The 22,122-nt window shown below is 38.4% G+C and overlaps 1 protein-coding gene across 3 annotated transcripts in view; it reads left to right on the forward strand.

Annotated features, from left to right (window-relative positions):
• LOC6038935 overlaps positions 1–22,122 on the forward strand; it is a 285,422-nt gene that overhangs the window by 90,015 nt on the left and 173,285 nt on the right. For all 3 annotated transcript variants that reach the window (XM_038253311.1, XM_038253312.1, XM_038253310.1), the window contains one exon: positions 6,288–10,290. In XM_038253311.1, coding sequence (XP_038109239.1) covers positions 6,288–10,290 — 4,003 coding nt within the window. The remainder of the gene's footprint in view (positions 1–6,287; positions 10,291–22,122) is intronic.

The raw sequence follows: 22,122 nt of genomic DNA on the forward strand, positions 1-22,122 counted from the left end.
CACTAATGTGTAGGGTTGTGGGAGTAGGGTGGTTGCTGGATGCGGATTACAGAGCAATTTAAATAACTTGAATTTAAAACATTTTACGTAATTTCAGTTCTTTTCCTTTCAAATGAGAAAAAAAATCTCTAACGTGAGATTTGTCATTTTATGGAAAATTATTTGTGCTTCTTAACTTTGCACGGTTTCTTTTTAGAGTGGTAAAATGTTTAACAAAAATTATAAGTATTTACAATTTTTGTTATTGGTTTATTGAGTTGTTATTGTATTCTTCACTATTTATTGAAATTTTAAATTCAAACGATGTTTTGTTAGTGAATTTTTTGCCATCTCAAGCAGTTTTTTTAAGTTTCCACTTCTGTTTATAATTATCTCAAATCAATTTTATCTATTGATTTGAGATAATTATAAACAGAAGTGGAAACGTAAAAAAACTGCTTGAGATGGCAAACGTATAAAAAACATTTCATTGTTTTATTCCTTGATTTTTCAAAGCTGAGTTTCAGCGTCAAAAAGAAATTGACTCAACAATTTTGAAAATTCGTAAAAACAAATTAAATGCGTACTGTGCATTTCAGGTTACGTTATACCTTAAATTAAGACTAATTTTATCAAAGAAATAATCAATTTTGGATATCAATTAATTTTCCATTATTATGAGGACTGTAGGAAATTGTCTGATTTCTTCAAACAAATATGAGATGGTGAAACAATTTGAAAAATTAAAAAAGGTGGGAAATTTTTAGCCAAATTTGTCCAATAATGCCAAAAAGGCCGTTGCAAATACGAACGAATATATGCTAAATATGACTATAAACACAGGAAAATGCATTTCAAATTGTTTTCAGTTGTATAGACGTATATTTCCATTAAAACTTTGAAGTTTTTAGAAACAAATAAAATCGAAAAACCCCCTGATTTTTAGGGCCGATTTTGAGGATTATTTGCAACGACCTAACTTAAAAACTATGCACTTGATGAAATTTTTGTTAGGTCCTTTTCGATTGAAAATTCAATTTTACATGTACACTGAAATAAAAAAAAGTACCAAATTTCTAAATTCTCGGAATTATGCCTCCTTTTCTTATTAAGTAATCCAAAAAACACAATTACTAAATAAGAAAAGAGCCAAAATTCCCAGAATTTAGGAATTTGGTATTATTTTTTTTATTTCAGTGTAAAAGTGGGGTAAAAAACAGCTGGAATTCGTTTTTTTTTTTTCAAACATCACTATCATGATTTGGGAATTTTTCATGACTTTGTGCCATACACCCTTACCAAAAATCATGATTTTTTGAGTTCCAAATCCCACTTTTCATACGATTTTTTCAGTTCAACCTATATAACCATTTTTATGGTTGTAGTACCTGAACTCAAAAAATCGTATGAAAAGTGGGATTTGGAACTTAAAAAATCATGATTTTTGGTAAGGGTGTACCTCAAAAGAATGATTTTTTGTCAGCTTTTGGATAATTTTTAAAAGTTCTATATTTTTTTTCAAAATTTTCCTTGTCTATACTTACAACTTCCCAAAGACACTAACTCGATTAGAAACTCCTGTCTTGAGATACAGTTTTTTTTGCATATATTGTTATGGACGAATTGATGAAAAAAACTTCTTCGATATTTATCGATATTTATTCATTTATATTTAGGCAAATTTTCTTCTAATTTAAAGAACACAAATATTCTCTTCTTTACCGCAACCTGCGATGATTGCTCGGAATGCAAATACTTTTATAATTATTTAAGAATATAATTGTAGTGTTCAATTTTATGTTTTTTTAATAAGTATTTATTTTTTCAAATAAAATGGATCTCCAATATCCTTATTCAAGCATCATCATCATATTGAAAACTTTGCAAAATACCCAATTTTAGATTTGTGTATTGATTACAGATCTTAAACAAGGTATACAATAAGAGTGGGATATGCTATGATTAGGGCGTCCAATTTTCACGGATTTTGAATTTCCCGGGAAACGGGAAAAATGTTTTTTGAATCCCGGGAATTCCCGGGATCCCGGGAAATTTCTGAAGCAGTCATAAAATCTATGGTTTGATTTTATTTGTTATGTTATTCAAGCTTAAATCATAGAATAAATTGCTACTCTTCAATCTGTACAAGGACAGAAGTCTTTAGATAGTTTTAAAAACTTTTAAAACATTATTTTTGTTCTCTGATGAGCTTTGAAATTTAAAAGAACCGCAATTTTTGATATATTTCGTTAATTTTTTTTATATAACATGACTACAAAATCTTTAACAATTCCATTGAAACTGTCTAAAAAATCATGAAACGAAAACGAGTAAAATTATGCCAGACAATGTAACATTTTGGATAAATTTTGAATTTTATGTTTTATATTTAAAACATACTTAAAAAATTATCTTTAAGTCACTACCGCCAACTGGGGATAATCAAGACTGCAGTCTGTATAGGTACAGGAGATTAAAGAGCAATAAGTTTGGAAATCGGTGTTCTAATTGTTTTGTTCTGTTCCTGTTGTAACCGAAATCAATCAAAACAATCAACATTATGCAAAAATAGCTTAAACAGCTGTCTTACTTTTGTCCTGATTTGCTCCGCAAGCCGGTTTTTAACGCAAAATTAAATTATTATTTCAAATATAATAGTTTTTCAAGTTTAAAGCGTTACATATACGTGAATATAATACTTTTTTTGTCTTTTTTTAATAAATAAAATTTTATATAGACGCAAAATATTGTGCGAATCTATAAACTAAAATTTTAACCATTTTCCCTAATTAAGCCAAATTAATGCTAATGTATGCCGAATACAAATTTTAATGTTTTAAAATTCTTATCGATTGCTAAGAATTCAACTGTTCATCTTTTTTACAACCAAGTCTGAATTTTTGAACTAAAATTTGATTTGTTTTCAATTCCGGGAAATCCCGGGACAAAATATTTAAAAAATCCCCGGAATCGGGAATTCCCGATTTTGGGAAAATCCAGGGATTTTTGTCCCGGGAATTCCCGGGATGGACGCACTAGCTATGATTAAGTTTGTTTTAATCGTACTTTCGTTAAAAATGTTTTTCACAAGGCCACTTATAAAAAAACTTATCAAATTATAAAGCGATTCCAAATCAAATAAGCAAGATCCAAATGCAAAACGTTCCGATTGAGCTCAATTTTGGCATGAAAGTTCCTTAATCAAAATAATTCGACAGGTTTTTTTTTTTTGTTTGGCGATTACGGGGGTCCTATCTGAAATAGAGTGTTTAAAACAATTGCGTTTTTCAAAAAATTTCGCAAAAAATACATTTATAAAATATGCCAATCTTCGAAACGTATTTTTTAAAATATTTTTTAGAAAAATCATCAAGAAATGCAATTTGTGGACCTAACTATTTCATATAGGAACACCCTAATCTCCAAACAAAAAGTTAGTGGATTAATTATTTTGGTTAAATGATTCCATGTTAAATAATCAAATCGGAGCCAAAATTGCAAATGTGAATCTTGCTAGTTTGATGTGGATCGAAACGAAACTATTGGCACTACGCCCCCCGGGGCATGGCCTTCCTCTAACGTGGGATTTCTGCTCCAGCGCCTCTGACGAGACAGGAGAAACCGGGACCGACGTTTTACTTCACCATCCGATAGAAGCTCAGTGGATAAGGCGGGAATCGAACCCGCGTCTCATAGCATCATCGGGATCGGCAGCCGAAGCCGCTACCCCTGCGCCACGAGATCGCATTATGCATTCGCATTATGCAAATTAAGAATATCTTTGAAATAAAATGAAGCAAACTTATTTTTGGAAAATTTCAATCTTTTGATATTTCAACTTTAAAAGCTTATAATTTAACATATTGTCGTGTGCAGCTTATTTCTGCCGAAAACATAAAAAAAATCTCAGCAGAGAAGTGCCAAGTTACATAAATTTAACTGCCATTTCGCCAAGATTGGTCAAAATTGTTCATTATTTGCAAAAGTAATTTATTTGCTGCTGAGAAATCATTTTTATTTGGCAGTTTTCTACAGTGAGCAGTGAATTTTGCATCAAATAAATATAATATAAAATAGAAAGTTTCTAATCATTACCACAAGTTTCTAATCACTACCACTAAAACCAGTATGATCTTGAGATCTGAGGTGTTCAAGAAATGTTGTTCAACCTTAGGATGTTTTTCTGTTTAATTTATTGTATGTTTATATTTAAAAAAAACAAACGAAAAGTGTCTCTGATTATTTAAAAACTCGAAGGATGAATGTAATTTGAATTTTTATAAATTACTACTACAGTTTTGAAAAATATTTCTTATAAAGCTGAATGTTCTAGCAATCTTGTTAAGTTAAGTTTTGTATTTCAACCGCTTTTATACAGCCTTATATTTCAAAACTATGGCTGATTAAGATTTACGACAGGATTGGTCAATTTCAATGAGGTCCGCATAAATTCAGCTTGATTTGTCAATTATTCAAAATATTCATTTCATTCGAAGAAAAATACACAATTTTTCATACGTATACATCGGCTAAAATAGTTTGTTTCTACAGCTCCACTCACATCCACCCTAAAATTTCCTCAAAACAAAACAGCCTGTCCGTGCTCCCACACCACTTAAGCACTTTGACTAGCGTCCTCACCACATTTAAATCACACACACGCGCGAGAGATAGAGAGAGAAAAATAAGCTAGAGCTTGACTAGAGCTCCGCGACTATAAGGTTACTCAGAGTCGATCCGCGGTCCGCGTGTGATTTTCTTCCAAACCGAACCGCGAGAGCAGCTGGATATCGCCAAGAGACGCGCAAGACTTGGTCCAGTCGGTATTTCTTAAGTTTTTTTTTGTTATTTCGTTTTCGTGTTTTTCGTTGTTTCTCTGGAGCTTAATTACTGGTACTAGCGTGATGATGTGTTCAAAAGTTCAACAAGTCAAATTTCGAAGATTTGAGTCACTTTCTTAAATTTCAGACCGTCGAGACTAGATTGCGAAAATTTGCGCGATCTGGTTCTTGTCGAGTAAAGAATAACATTGTTTTAATCGGTGTGTGTAAGTGTAAGTGATTGTACCTAGAGGCTAGTCAACGTTTGTGTGTTTGTACGTTTGCATTTCTTAATGTAATTTGCGCAAAAAAATGAGGTGGAATTGCGCCAGACCTGCTCGGCGAGGAAGAAAAGAAAGAAAGTGTTGTTTTCATGTTTTTTAATCTCGAGTCGGGTCGAGTCGGCATGGCACCGTGAACGGGGGTGACATTGATCGTTTTTAGTGTGTTGAGTGTGATATTTGTTTTCAATCAACCGTAAAGACTTAATTTAATTGTCAATGAAGTGATTCAGCTGAAACTAAAAACTAAAAACTAAAACTAAAAACTAAAAACTAAAAACTAAAAACTAAAAACTAAAAACTAAAAACTAAAAACTAAAAACTAAAATCTAAAAACTAAAAACTAAAAACTAAAAACTAAAAACTAAAAACTAAAAACTAAAAACTAAAAACTAAAAACTAAAAACTAAAAACTAAAAACTAAAAACTAAAACTAAAAACTAAAAACTAAAAACTAAAAACTAAAAACTAAAAACTAAAAACTAAAAACTAAAAACTAAAAACTAAAAACTAAAAACTAAAAACTAAAAACTAAAAACTAAAAACTAAAAACTAAAAACTAAAAACTAAAAACTAAAAACTAAAAACTAAAAACTAAAAACTAAAAACTAAAAACTAAAAACTAAAAACTAAAAACTAAAAACTAAAAACTAAAAACTAAAAACTAAAAACTAAAAACTAAAAACTAAAAACTAAAAACTAAAAACTAAAAACTAAAAACTAAAAACTAAAAACTAAAAACTAAAAACTAAAAACTAAAAACTAAAAACTAAAAACTAAAAACTAAAAACTAAAAACTAAAAACTAAAAACTAAAAACCAACAGCTGTATTGATTACTTTCAAACTTATCCCACCCCACGGTATCAGCTTATTTTCTCATTTGGCCTTTTTCCTGCCGCCACACTTCACGGGCTGCGGCTTCACCGGTCACTAATTCAATTCCAATCTCTGCAAGATCTGCGCCGCGACGCGCGCTCACTGCAACCTTTATTATTGAGTGGGTCTATAGTTTAAGAAAGGAGGGAGGTCATTTCACCGAAAAGCTCATTTCATCGAAAGGGTTGTTTGAACGGTTTAGGCTTTTAACAATCTTTGAGGGAAGATTCGGTGAAACGACCGTTTCGACGAATCGACGCCGCATTCCCGCCGCGATTAAGTGCAGCTAATTAATTTATTCTTCGATTTTGCTTCCCTCTCTAATTTTAGACTCCGCTTCGACGAGATCGGCCATGATCTGTTTGCCGCAACCTGCGGCGGTCCCGATTCGGACAGTCTGTCGTACGCGTCGCTGAGCCGGTCCTCGTCGCTGATCCAGTTCGAGTCGTTGGAGCGCCAGCTGCAGAACGAGCTCCAGGCGGTGGGCTCCGGCTCGGTTCCGTCGCTGTACTCGGCCGACCCACCTGTCAACGGTGTGGGCGTCGCGGAAGGGTTCTATAGTCCCGCGAAGAAGCCGCCGCCGCCGTCGCTGGGCGGTGCTGCGGTGAAGTTGAAGGTTGGCGGTGGGGTTGGAGTGAACGGGGTGAAGCAGTCGCAACCGGTGCTGAACAACAGTGATTCTGAGCTGTACTCGTCGTCGGCCAGTAGTGGTGGAGACAGCAGTGGAGGCAGCAGCTGTAACTATGCCAGTGACGAGTGTGACTTGAACCAGCACACGCCCAGTCCGAGCAGTGAGGAAAGTGGGCGGGTGGCTAAGGGTAGTTCCTCGGACGAGGCGGACGGACCGGTGCAGCAGCTGTTGCTGGTGCGGTCCTGTCCCCAGCGGTGCTCGGAACGGCGGCTGAACCGCCAGAACGCCGCCAAGAACTCGATCGAGAGTTTGAGTGAGGACAGCGGGTATTGTGACCATCTGCACTTTAACATGAACAACCTGCGGGTGCGGTCCAAAAGTTTGACGAATTTCGGCGGTTCCGCAGACAACGTAAACATGTTTGCCGAGCCGGTTGATTTCTACGAGCGGCCGTCGTTTCAGGAGAACCGCCTGTCGACGGTGTGCGACGTGGACGAGGAGGAAGAGGAGCAGCCGCCGCAGCAGGTCACCGGCGAATCCAATAAGTACGAGGAACAGCGCTGGTACGGCGCGAAAACCAATATTCATAATTGTACAAAAATAGATTTAGACGCAAGTAAACAGCAACAGCAGCAGCCATTCGTCGTGCAGACCAAAGTGATGCCAACGTCGTCGTCATCCTCGTCCTCCTCCGCATCAACGACGCCGACCTCATCCCAGAACGCGTCCACCGATTCGCTCGAGCGACCGATCTCGACGTCGGACCTGGATCGTCACCAACCGAAACCTAAAAATAGCAATCATCGGGATGAGTTTGCCGCCGCCAGCCGAAAGCGGCCGCGGGCCGTCATTTCGGCCAGTTCGCCCGATCTGTTCGGAGTGCACGCAGGTTTGCAGGTGCCGCGCAGCCGGAAACAACCCTCGTCGTCGCGCAAGACGTCCAGCGATCTGCTGGAGTTTAGTGTTTCCAGCGTGCCAGAGTGTTTGAACCTTTACGGTGGCGGAATTGATTACGGTCAGTCCGAGTCGTTGGATTCGCTGAGTGAATCGGGCGCGAGTTCCGGAAATTACTGCTCGTGGAACGTTCCGCAGGAGTGCTCGGTCGCGAGTAAGAATTTTGATCTGTACGATCTGCAAGAGGCGAAGACTGCCGTGGTGAAGAAGGTTACGTTTCAGCCGGGGGTGGTTGCGAAACCTCGGGTGAACATTCGTGCTAGTTACGCCAACTTGACGGTGCTGGACTATAGTGATGAGGAAGAGGGTGGTGGCGGTGGACGGCAGTATTATCTAAACAGAAACACGTTCAGAACGAGCAGTGGGACGCGGTTGGGCGGAGTGCGGGAAATGGCGGGTAACGGGGAAGAAGAAGGACGGATCTTTCCGGTTGAGGGTGAGGAGAAGGACGTTTTTAACTCACTGCTGGACGAGATTTCGGCGCACTTTGATCGGAACCTGTCGATCATCAACGATCAGGCCGAAGCGTACGAGCCGATCGCGGCGTTTTTGCACGAACAGCGTTCGGGGCAGGCAGCGTCGGTGACGCCATTTTCGGCGCTCGTGGCTGCCCCGCAGCCCCCTCCCCGACGAACGCAAATCAAAACAAACCCTCACCACTCGCAGCAGGTGACGACGATTGTCGTGCAGCCGCCGGATGTGAAGAAGCGTACGTTCGATCAGGATCCAACCAACCTGGTGACCTGCTACGCTGCGAGCTTGGAGCGGTGCACGTTCGATCCGAGCGAATCTTCGCTTAATTTGTACGGTAGTAAGAGCAGTGAGCTGAATCAACCGCGGGGCTACGCCCCCGTCAAGCGTGAGTTTGTCGCGAGCACCCCCAACCTCAACTACTACTACAGCGGTGGAAGTGGTTATGGCGAGTGCGAGGAAGGATTGCACAACTCACTGAAGAATGTGTCCTGCCTGGAAATCGGCAGCCGCAGTACCGGCATCCTGGCCACCGCCAGCATCTCCAAGTGCGGCCTCTCCAAGGGGGTCAGCTTCTGTCCGATCGTGTCGGAGATTATCTGGAAGGATAACTGCTCCGAGCTGGACCCGGACGACGACAACGCGAGCGTCATCTCGAACCAGGACTTCGAGATCGACGTCGACGACGAGGACTTCGAGCCGGACGACGCAGAACACGCGAACCTGACCCAAACAAACACCCTTCTAAACGCCAACAGCATCGAGACGGGCCTGTGCGAGCTAATGAACGATCCGTCATCAACCAGCCATCATCAACGAACCGCCGACAATCATCAACTTCGTATGCCGACGCCACCCGAACGATCGCCGAGAGAGAGCGACGCTGACGTCACCATCTGCTCTCTCTCGCGAGAGAGCGACGATCACGAGCGAGACGGCGCTAGTCCGTCCAACGTAAACAACAATGCAACGACGACGACGCCACTTCCAGCCCAGCTGGAACTGCTCAGTAACGAAGTGATCACCGCCGAGGAAAGAACACCGACGATGGCGTCCGCGATCGCGAATGGTGACGCTAGCAGAAATCTGATCGCCGCAGAAGCTACGGCGGCTACAAGTGATGATCAGCAGCAAGTTCAGGGGGCGGCGGCGGCGACTTCGCCGCCAAAGTTTGTCAACAACAACAACAATCTGATCAAGAACTTCAAAAACGGTAAGGCCGAGAAGAAGGGCAAAACGTTCCTGTCGCGGCTGTCGTCGGGCTTTCGGTTTTCGTTCCGCGGGAAGGGCAAGAAGAACAAAGATGGTGTGGTTGGTGGGAAGACTGGCAACACTGGAAGCGCCGGTGGCGCTGGACGTAGTGATAAACAGCAGAGCAACGAAAAAGTGTCGGCCGATTTTATTTATATCCCGCTGAAGGATCCGACCGCGAAGCAGGGTCACTCAAATGGAATCAATAACGGTGAAATTGAGCCTGCTGCCGCCGGCGGGGTCAACGACGATGATGACGACGAGGAGCGCTATCTCCGCCAGATGAACACGGTTGGGCTAGAGAGTTGCGAGGCCGACGAACTGGACAGGGCTTACGACGACGCGTCCGATGTAACGTTCCGTTCGGATTCGATTCTGAACTCGACCGCAACCAGCGGCACTGGCAACACTTTTGCCGGCTACAAAAACCACGTGTTGAGCGGGAAACCACCCCTGCCGAAGCAACCCCCGCGCGTCGTTGGTGTGTGTGCCAAGCGGTCTGGCCCGGCGGTGGCTCGAGCGCATGCCCAGCACCGAGCCTCGTCGACACCGCCGAGGACGGAAATCGATCTGGACGAGGACGGCTCGTTCCGTCAGTACGCGGCCGAGCCTGATACGTCGCGAACGTCCTCCGTAGCGGGCCAACGTCGGTACAGGGCCAACAGCAGCACCACAAGTGCGGTCCACCATCATCCTGCTGCAGCTGCCGGTGACACCAACTTCTTCAACCACATCATGGGCAGTGAGCAGAAAATCGGTCTCATCGAGACCAACCTGGACACCCACGAGACGGTCATCTCCGGGAAGACGCGCTCGCTCATGGAACTGGGCGGACCCAACCAGCTGCAAGTGCATCAAGTGGTGATTAGTGGCGGAAACGGTTGTGGCGGGGGGCCTGGGGGGAAGGTTAATGGGATTAAGGACCACCGCCAGACGGCGGCGAATGGCTGCGGCGTCAATGAACCCGGAAGGCCCCACAAGAGTATGGAGTTTCTGTTGGATAAGGAGAATCAGCGAAATGTTTTGGTAAGTACCTGTACCGGACTGCTGTTGGGATGGACGGGTGGGGGGAATCACCGTTACCGCACCCTACTTTCTTTGCGTTTTCTGAAGAGGTTGAGCTTGAACCTGAACTAAAACGAGGTAGTTGCTGTTGCTGGACGGGAATTGATTAGTTCCAGTGGGTTGACCTTAGCAGTCCGCGGGAGCGGCTTGAATGCTGGCGTGAAACAGTTGTTTTGCGAAAAAAAAGAACTCTCCAGTTTACCCTCTGCTGATTCCAGTTGGAATGGAATCGTTGTCGATGTGGTGTTGATTGTAGGCTTTATTTAAATAGTTTCGTTTCGATTGGTCAGCTAGTGCAGTTGGGAAGATAACGATCAATATTGACATTGGGATGTTTGATTTATTGCAAGTGATAAGACTTGTTCTGTCTATCGATGAAATGTAAATATTTGAATAAGATAATGAAGAGTGCATTTGCACGTGCCGTTTTGTTTGTATTTTTGACCACAAATGTTAAGTTAGTTGCAATAATATTTAAACTTAATGCTATACACAGACATAAAAGGTTTTTAAAGATGTTTTCACGTGTTTTTCTTTAAATTTCACTGTATTCCACGTTCGTAAAACAGAACGGATGTTAATTTTTATTAGGATGACACATTAATGTTATTTTTTTTATTTTGTTACTTTGAAGTTTCATTGACTTAATTTTTTAACGTTAATATCTATTTAAGTATAAAATTGTTACATTTTTTTTTATTCTTCTGCTATTTATGCCCTTTTTCAAAATAGTCTGATTTTATGAAAAATGTTAAAATTTTATATTGACGAGCAAGTTCTTGAATGCCTTGTTTCGTCATTAATTGGTAAATTTATTTTAATTTGTATCGATGGGAAACTTGTTTATATTTTTGAGTTTTGAAAACTGAAATGTTTTCATCAACTCTAACCCACGAAAAAAAAGTATTTTCAAATGTTATTTATCTGGAAACATTACAGGATGTTGTTTTTCAAAATTCAACAATTAATCTTTAATTAATAAGCAAAAACATTTTTGGAAACAAAATTGCTCTCTGTTGCAGTATTTCACTTGCTGAAGAATCGTTGTTGGGAATTAATCTTCAAAATATGCATGAATTAATTTATTTAAAATAAACTTATAGAAGATATAATTTTAAAGAAAAAAATAATCAAAGGTATTCCATTAAAAAAATCAATCCTGAATCATGGATTTTTTTTCTGACTCTTAACTTCAGTTCCGTAACTTCAAATTAGTAAAATTCGAGTGGTTGATTTTCAGTCAGGGGAAATCAGATGAGAACTTTGCTAATCCACTTCTTATTGAGCTATTTATTACATGAGTTCAGTTAAAAATGCTTTTAAATTGTTATAATTAGTCTCCAAAATGCTGATATGCCAACTTAAGATGCTCGAAAGAATGACGGCTTGTTCTCTACATTTACCGTTTTGGATTCCTTATTCGGATTGAATTCAAAGGACTCAAATTAGACAACCATTTTTTAGTAACAGGTTTACAAACAAAAAAGTTTGGAAAAATCGTAGAGAAGACTGCAGAATTTTTATTTAAAACAATATCATTTGTTTATTAACCAAATTACAACCCAACAATGTAATTTGGTTGATAAACAAATGCAAAAGCAATCAACTTGAACGACCCCTGGGTCTTTTGTGGTCTCTGTTGCAAGTTTCTGCTCATTTCTAGGCGTACGAAGGTTATGTGTGGCGAGTCACTCAAAAGCTCTTTTACGCAAATGGACCGACATTTTACTTCCCCATCCGATAGAAGGCGTGATTAGGCAAATCTCATCTAGAAAAATATCGTCTGGGATTGAACCCAGGTCATACTGGGGTTCAGAGGCTACCACGCTAACCACTAAACCACCGGACCCGGCTTAAATAGGGTATTTGTCCCTATTTTGGGCCTAGAACCTATTTTGGGTCTACCAAACTTAATTCAACGAAATTGAGCATTTCACCAAATCTGGCTGGGATCTGCCACTTGAGAATGATTCGTGCTGTCATTATCTTCATTTTGTGGGCAATAATAATACACTTTTTTTCTCTTAATTTTGAAATAATGCAATAAATTTATCACTCTTTACATTTTTCTTAGAAAATTTCAACTTGCCCATAGGTCCAAAATTTCCACCACTTTTGCTAACCGCTTCACATGAATGAGAGCCGTCCCCCGAATCTCCAACCACCGGCAATATGTTTTAATTGGTGGGCTGCACAATCCCGTTGCAAAAACAATCACTAAACTGCCACCAAATCAATATAATAACTGATTAAAGGCTGAAAATACAGTCCATTTGACACTTCTATAAATTGTAACAGTATCTGTGCGCTTTTCACAAGTTACAGTCTTTCTTACATATTACGGAATTGTTGTTTGGCTATGCAAAAATTGTTTAATTATGCTTAAAACTCGTAAAGAATGATATAAATCATGTCCAAGCTAAGTATGCACGTAATGCAAGTGAAATCAATCATTCTTATGTTTATTTGTGGCTTAAAACATCACAATGATTTAGCATATTTGTCGACCGAATTTGTGCGGCTGTACTGTACGAGCTGAGGCTGAACCGTACGTCAAAAAAATTCGCCACATGCTTCGAGATTTCAACCAATCAGAAGGTATGCCGAAAACATGCACAAAGAAGGTCGTATGCTAGGAGCAATATCCCCAAAATAGGGGCAAAAAGTGTTTTAGTTTTTTGTGCTTTCACAGCGATATAAGGTATTTTTATCAAAATGTTGATAATGTATGAGCTTAAGCATTAAAAAACCAACTTATTCATGTATAACAAACTAGGCTGGCTATAGCAGCCTTTGAGAATACATCAAATTAAAAGTGCGTTCTGCTTAGTAGGCCCAAAATAGGGACAAATGGTATTATTTAAAATGGTATAAATTTAAAATAACTGGTATTATTTAAAATAAAAATTCTGCAGTCTTCTCTAAAATTATTCAAACTTTTTTGTTTGAAAACATTTATTGTTTTGCCAATGAATTATTTCAAAAATACCTGATGATTGTTTAGCAAAGTTTTTGATAGCAGATTTTGTTTAAAAATAGCAACAAATTTAAAAACGGATAAGAAAAAACCAAGATTTTGAGAGAGATTAGGCAAACCAAGCCTTTGTTTGCTTTTGTTTCGAACCGTCAAATCGAGAACAAAACACACACATCTCAAGAGTCACTCAAAGGGGTCCACTTCCCGATACGCCCCATAACAATTACTCATCCAACACATTCTTCAAAACTTCTGGGAAAGAGCGTGTACCCTCTTGAACGGTTCCAGCTCGAATTCATCTGCCCCTCTCAAAGATCCCCCGCTGGAACTTGTGAGAAACAACAACTAATTAAAACCTAACCTACATATCGTGGCGTCCGAATCGCTCTCTGGAAGAAAATGACGACACGCGAGGGTTGAAGGTTAAGTGGCCGCCGGCTGCTGCTGGTGGACCATAAATGTTTAATCGGACTCAATTACGGCCCGAGAGTGCCAATACCAATCCAGTGAGGAATTTCTCGGCCTCCCCAACCCCGGGAAGAAGAGAAAAATTAAGAAGAAAGCTGTTGTTGCTGGTTGGGGCGGCTTATCTCTTTGTTGTGAAAATGAGCCAAATTGGTGTTTGTGAAAAGCAAAGAGGGGAAAAGCGACGATAATGGTAGTGAACTAGAATTTACGAGATTTAAGTGAAGAGAAAAGTGAAAAGAAGAAACGAGTTGTGAAACAGGTGAAGTTGGTAAACAAAAAGATGTAGAAAAAACAGCCAAACAATAGTGGAGTGAAATTCCATAAGCGACGAGTTGGGTTCATCCAAAAAAAAAGAAACAAAGAGCAAGCAAACGATTATGCAAAACAAAGTGAAACGACCCGAACAGAGATAGAGAGAAGAGTGGAAAGAAATGAGTGTACATTCCTGGGACGCCCTCTAGAGGAGATAAATAATCGAGAATCCGATCCTTTTGTGTGCGTAAATTTGAACTCTCAAGAAAAATAGAGGGAGGAAAAAGGCGAAGAAGACACCAAACATCTCCCGATGGGTTCAGGGCAGTGTGAGAAACGACGAAAGTCCTGTTGGAGGTTGAACTTGGTGAAGATGAACCGACGAAGGTCCTTGAGGATGAAAAGAAGCAAACAAAAGAAGAAGAAGAAGAAAACGAAGATTGTCTGTGTTTGTGTCGTGTTTTTCGGCAGACGATGTTGAGTATTTTTGGACGGCTTTTGCTCTCGAAGACTGGAGCACTGGATTGTTCAAGAAGGACTCGTTATTGGGGTGTTGGATTTTTGTTGTTGGTTCGATATGGTTCAAGCTCAGCAGGGAAGTAGTAGTAGTGAGTCTGGTTACGGAAGTGGTAATGGGATAGGCTCTTGGGTTTGAATATTTCACTAGAGTGGATTCAACTGCAGGAGCACTTGGTTTTGATTTGATCTTTAAAAATATGATGTATGACAAAAGTTATAATTTGTTTGGATTTTTGTATTCTTAAAAAGCTCACCTTATTTGAGCAATTCCCTGAGATTTCAGTCATTTGATTTTTTTTTGTATTTTTTTATTCTGCTGAAACTTTTTTGGTGCCTTCGGTATGCTCAAAGAAGCCATTTTGCATCATTATGTGTCCATATAATTTTTCATACATATTCGGCAGCTGAATGAATTTTTTGATCGATTGGTGTCTTCGGTTAAGTTGAAGGTATGAATCAGGACACTACACTGAAAAAAAACTACACTGTAAAACATTTTTTGTTGATTTTTTATTTCACTTTTTGTCACTAAAACTTGATTTGCAAAAAAACACATTTTTTTATTCTCTCATAAGTTTTAGAGGACATCAAATGCCCACTTTTCAGAAATTTCTAGAATGTGCAAAAACTCTTTGACTGACATTTTTGAATCAATACTGATTTTTGCAAAAAAAATAAATATTTGTCGCAAAAAATATTTAACTTCATTTTTCGATGTAAGATCGAATTTGCAATCAAAAAGTACTTTAGTGAAATTTCGATAAAGTGCACCGTTTTCAAGTTATAGCCATTTATAGGTAACTGTTTTGAAAATAGTCGCAGTTTTTCAGTTTTTAAAATTAGTGCCCATGTTTGCCTACCTTTGAAAAATATATTTTTGAAAAGCTGAAAAAATTTGAACTTTGTTGATACGACCCTTAGTTGCTGAGAAATTGCCATGCAAAGGTTCAAAAACAAGAAAATTGATGTTTTCTAAGTCTTACTTAAACAACCCATCATTTTTTTATGTCGATATCTCAGCAACTAATGGTCCGATTTTCAATGTTTAAATATGAAACACACGTGAAATATTTCGATCTTCCGAAAACAAAGATCAAGACTTACATTTCAAAAGGACGTAATATTGAATGTTTGATTCTGCGCCAAATCACACAGCAGTTGCTCCGACACCTCTTCGATTTGCGTGAAACTTTGTCCTTAGTTTTAAATTTTTTTCCCTGATCACTCGACTGTAAAAAAAATGGGAAATGTCATTTTAACCTTCTACAACCCATCCCCGCCTAAAAACGGGCTTCGATTTAAAAAATCGCCAGAAAACCATTTTTTAACCAATTTTTGATCTTGAAAAAGCATTGGAAAGAAGAATTCTTTAATTTTTAGAAAATGTGTGGGTTGGAAGATCTACTTGTTTTATGTGACTTTGCCAATGTTTTTAAAAATATATTTTTTTAGGGGTCAAACATTTCCTATATTTTAAGTTAAAAGAAGTATGCAGTAATGTTTCTGGTGTCCCAGACTATGCGTCTACGCATTTTTTTACAATATGATAATTGTGCCGTTTTATAGCAGAAAATGTGAAAAACAAGCACAAAATTGTGACTGTTAAAACATGAAAAAGTAGATAGACAAAATGTAATGAAAAAACAAACAAAAACTAAACAAAATAAATGCAAATTAAAATACCTACAAATAAAACAAGAGAAGTAAAGTTTTTCGTAAAACAAAAATTGCTCAAAATGACCTCCTTAACAAAGGAAAAAACAAAATTTTGGAAAAAATTAGGCAGTAGAGGGTTAAGGGAAACATAGTGCACTATTCAAATCTGCAATAACCCAAACGTATTTTTTTAGTGAGAATTTATGTGTTTTTGTAACGTTGCGGGGTTAATTTTTAGATTGTAACAACTAAGAAGCTGTTGAGTAGACAATTACAAAAAAAAATGTATAACATTAGGAGTTTGCTTGTAACCTTCAAGTGTTATTGCGATTTTACGAAAAAAAGGAAAACCCGGGAAAAGGCCGGAAATATGATTCTACTGCAAGAAAACCAAAATAAACTCAGGAAAATGCTATTAATTTTTCCAATTCCAAATATGAAAATTGTTCTAATTATTGTAAATGTATAAATAAAATAGACACAATGCATGAAATTTTGTAACAGATTCAAGCTCTTTCGATATAAATATCGTCATAAATTTCTTTTCAATTCCTGCATGGAATTTGCGCATTAAAATTATGATCCAAATTTCTAAAACTTGAAAATAACTACTGTTTTTATGTTAATGTTTTCTTGAAATTGTTTTGGACGAATTGGTACATTTTATGTTGTGTTTAAATCAATTTTTGTTGATGCACTCATCAATAAAAAAGTGCCAAAAAGTGCAAACATTCTTTTTTTTAATCAATAAGATTTGGGTTTTTTTAATTCTAAAGTGTGTGTTTTTTAAAGGAATTTTCAAACTTTTTAAGTACAAATTACCTATCAAAACATGTAATGGATTATTTTATTAGTGTAATATGTGAATAAAGCAAAATTCCCTTATCTTGAAATTGAAATTTCAAAAAAATGTTTACGTGGTTTATGAAAAGTTGACATTTTCAGTAAGATTTGACGGAATTCTGGTTATAAGTGAAGAATCAAAATAAAGGGATCATGGACTCTATCTTCACATCAATATTCAATATTCGCCGAAGATACAAAAATGATTATTTACCTATAATCAATCAACAAACTAAATTTAAGAAATTGCTTATTCTTTGCACAATTAGTCTTCTTACATTTTTTACGAGCTTTTTTTTTAAAGAAGCTACAAACATTAAAGGATATTTCAAGTTTAAATTTTCAAAAGGTCTTCAAAAGAAAACCATAGCACATAAGTTGGGTTGAAAATTTACTCAAGATTGCCAAAATAGTTCATACTTAGTTTGATTGACCTTGGTTTTTGATTTGGAAGTTTAATTAAAATTGAAAATGAATTTTAAACGTCCTGATAGCCATACGTAACTCTTTAAAAAAAACGAAGTTTTATTGATATTGAGTTTGGAAATGGAAATGAAAAATCTCAAGCTTTATTGGAATTAGAGATTTTGGATAGAAACCCAATCAAAAATGGCTTCGTTTAATTAATAATTATGTTCATAAAATACGGAAAAAAACCATTTGGTCACTGAACAAAACCGGGAAACAACCGTGGATAAAAAAAAACCCAAATCTGATATAAATACTATCCCAGAAAATCCACGCAGAATATTTTAAAGTTTACAGGGGCAGCTAGTTTTAAGTTCAATTCTTCCGCTACGACTTTTGTGAGTGAAGAAAAGCAATACAAAATATCTGTAAATTTAAATAATTTGAGATACCACTTGCCAAAAATTTAAAAATTCTTAAATTCACGTTCTGAATATAATGTTCTAAACTTTCATAATGCTGTTTTGTCCATTCCTCCCCTTCTCCACAAAAGATTTTCCGCCTTTGTCCTGCTCGCTCTAAAAATAACCTTTTCCCCGCACCCTCACCCGTCCTCAACCGGGCCGTTTGCTTTTCATCAACCGTCGTCGTCGTTTTAATTTACTTTAATATTATGTTTAAATGACAAAAGCTCGAGCCTTTCTTTCCGAGGGGTCCACCACCACCGGGCCGTGTGCAGTATGACAAACACCGAGACTCTATTTCTCCCTGTCGTTTTAGTACTGATAACGAGCTACCAGGAGAGAGTGAGAGAGAGTGGTGAGGGAAGAGGGACTCGACAAAGTAATCACTCACTTCCGCTTTGTCTGGGCCGGGACCGTTGGCGGACGACATTCCTAACCGGGGTCCATCCCTCAGGTCTGCTTGCACGGAGGGAAATATGCACGATGGAATTGCGTGAATTGTTTTATGATGTCTTTTTTGCTCAGTTTTATTTTCAAGAAGATGAAGTTATTTTTCGATCTTTGAACGGTTACGTACATTTCTACGTAATTGCTTCCTTCCAGCGGAATTCGAACATTGCTCGCGTACGTGAATGGCACAAAACTTCGAAAAAGGGCTCCACCATAACGATCGGCTCCGATGGCGATGGCGTTTTGTCCGTACCCCCAACCTGTACATACGTTGTACTATGAGGACGTGGTTCGAAAAAAAAAAGAGGTTGGCTAATTGAATTAATATGCCAGACCGGTGGCAACCAGTGTGTTGGTAACGGGACTAAGTTGCCGTTTTTTGCCCACGTTGGCACACAGTCGCGCACGTACACACTTCCGTTTGTAAGTATGTATGTTTGTGATGTTGTTGCGCAGCACGGTTCCCAAAGGATAAACTGCTGTTGTTCTGGACTGCGAGTGTGCCCTGGAAGTACTGCTCGAGTGTAACATGGTGAAAAGGGCCCAGTTTAACCTGTTCCATTCAGCATTGGCACACTTTGAAAAGCGCATTATGTCATGTAACCTAATCCTTTACCGTGTAGGTCGTCTGACAGTTGAATGTTGTTCTTTTTCCTTGCGGATTGTATGCTTTACTGTTGACTCCAAAAAATGCATGTTGTTATGCATTTATCAGTTACTAAATAAAAATGATTTTTTTTACGATTTTTCAACTTGCTCAAGCAGGTCTTCAACGATATTTCTCGAAAGCCAACAGAATAAAAATAAACAGCACAACAATCATAAACGACATCGAACCATGATTTATGAATCACTTCCAAACAAATGCCCTCCGGGAATCAGGTTCGCTTCCGCTTTCTTGTACTCGCAATACACATAAAAGTCAAAACCCAAAAAAAAAAAACACGAAAAAACGGACTCTCGCCGAATCGAATTGGACTTCCTGGCCAACATCCTGAGACGGCGTAGAGATGCAACATGAAATGCTTCTTAAATGGTTTTAAGTTTTATCTTCTTCTTAGAATTGCTGTTTTGTCCGTCTGGGGGTGAGAAAAAGGTTCGACCCCGAGAGAAAAAAAAGTCGGAATGTCAAGACTGCCTGCCAGGTGGATTCGAGTGGGACGGAAATCGGAAAGAAAACAAAAAAAATCAGTCTGAAAGCGAGCTGGCAAAAGGACATTTTCTTATTGGTTCTCGTGGGCCATGTTGGCTGATGGCTTTTGGAAGGACGTTTTCTTGATTGAATTTGACTTTTCAGCTTTGAGAAGATGGTTGAGTTTCGACCATATGAAACATGGTTTTCAGTGATTGAAAATCTAGCCTGCACACTAGGGTGCCCAGAATATGGGACTTTTTCTCAAAACCTCGCTCCACAAGCTGAATATTGTTCCTTGAGCTATTTTAGGACTCTGAGCCAAATATGAGCAAAATTGGTCAACATTTACCCATTGATGCTCGGGGGTGAAGTTTTATGGGAAAAATCGAAAAAATGTATGAAAAAAACAATTTTCTTGTTGTTTGGCATGCACGGAGCGCTATTTCCATCCAAATAGTCTCTAAAGTGAGATTCTTATTGGAAATTTAACGCTCTACAACTTTGTAGAATATACCAAAGCTGTGAAACTCGATCCTGAAAAGTTATTAGCGATTCAAAAATGTCATTTTTGTATGAAAAACCATTTTTTCACCAACTTCAGGCTCGGGTATCAATGGGTTGATCTCAACCAATTTCGCTCAAAATTTGCACAGATGCTTAAAATAACCCAATAAACCGTTTTCCGTTTGTGAAGCAGGGGGTCATTTTTTCTGGGCACCCTACTGCACACGCAACAGATGGTGGAGGAGTTTGCCAAGTTTTGAAGTTTTAAGGTCGTTGAAAAAGGGAAATTTTTCCTGCATTTATACACTGACGGGTTTTAAAGAATATGATTGATGTTGTTTAAAAATCGTCACAAAATTGTGTTGCTTTTTTAAATAATTATTTTTCAGTTATTTTTGAAGGTTTTAGGGTTATTTTAAACAAATAATAAGAACTAGAAGACATTTCCATTAAATAAATCAAGCATAGTTAAGTTATCTGAAAATAACTTCAGTGCTACTTTTTTGACAGTGTTGCCAGATTACCAAATTGCATGATAAATAAGGTCACAAAATGGATTTTGGAAACCCAACCTAACTCGATTTCTTAGGTAAAATGTATCATCTGTGCCTATTTTGAGATTATTCGATAAATGTTTTGGGATCGCTGTAGAACGTTAAAGTATGAGATTTGCGTCGTGCTAAAACGGCTTTAATGCATGCCAATAACTTTTTTGGATCAGTTCGGATCACTTTGAACTCTTTGACAAAATTGTAAATTATGCATTGAAATTTTGTTCTTTACAATATTTCCAAACAAGCTTTGTGTTAAAAAGAAATGACATTCTGTGGAATTTCGTATTCCACACACTTGTTTAAGTAGAATTACTCAAAAAGGATTTGTTACTCAGCCAGCCAGTCAACTTTCCAAATTCAAGTTAAAAACTAACTTAACCCACCTATGTGGTTGGAGCCTTCCTCACTCGTTACCAACAATGGTTGTACACAAATTTCATCTATTTTTTAGATCCGGAATAAAAAAGTACACCAATATCACCTAAGGGGTCATATCTCGAGAAAGGGTTGCTAGATCTTCATTGTTTTGGACTCGTTGGAAAGGTCTTTCAATAACCTAACCAGAGATGGGTCGGATGGTGGATCCGAAGATAGTTTACATACATTTAAGTGAGATCCGGCTTCCAAAAAGTACATTAATATGACTTAAAGGGCCATATCTCGAGACAGGGTTGCCATATCTTCAATGTTTTGGACTCGTTGGAAAGTTCTTTCGATAACCTAACCAACGATGGATCGGATTCTGGATCCGGACATAGTTTACATACATTTAAGTGAGATCCGGCTTCCAAAAAGTACACCAATATCACTTAAGGAGCCATATCTCGAGACAGGGTTGCCAGATCTTCAATACTTTGGACTCGTTGAAAAGGTCTTTTGATAACCTAACCATCGATGGGTCGGATGGTGGATTCGGACATAGTTTACATACATTTAAGTGAGATCCGGCTTCCAAAAAGTATACCAATACCACTTAAGGAGCCATATCTCGAGACAGGGTTGCCAGATCTTCAATGTTTTGGACTCGTTGGAAAGGTCTTCTGATAACCTAACCAACGATGGGTCGGATGGTGGATCCGGACATAGTTTACATACATTTAAGTGAGATCCGGCTTCCAAAAAGTACACCAATATCACTTAAGGAGCCATATCTCGAGACAGGGTTGCCAGATCTTCAATGTTTTGGACTCGTTGGAAAGGTCTTTTGATAACCTAACCAACGATGGGTCGAATGGTGGATCCGGACATAGTTTACATACATTTAAGTGAGATCCGGCTTCCAAAAAGTACACCAATATCACTTAAGGAGCCATATCTCAAGACAGGGCTCTTCAATGTTTTGGACTCGTTGGAAAGGTCTTTTGATAACCTAACCAACGATGGGTCGAATGGTGGATCCGGACATAGTTTACATACATTTAAGTGAGATCCGGCTTCCAAAAAGTACAGTATGTAAAAAAAGTATTTACACCCCTTGGGCACTATGCACATATTGTGATGAAACATCTAAACAATTTAATGTTGACAGAAACCTAGTACTACGTTTTGTTCAAAAACTCATGC

Source organism: Culex quinquefasciatus, chromosome 2 (assembly GCF_015732765.1).
Source record: "Culex quinquefasciatus strain JHB chromosome 2, VPISU_Cqui_1.0_pri_paternal, whole genome shotgun sequence".
In the NCBI taxonomy this organism is placed as follows: Eukaryota; Metazoa; Arthropoda; class Insecta; order Diptera; family Culicidae; genus Culex; species Culex quinquefasciatus.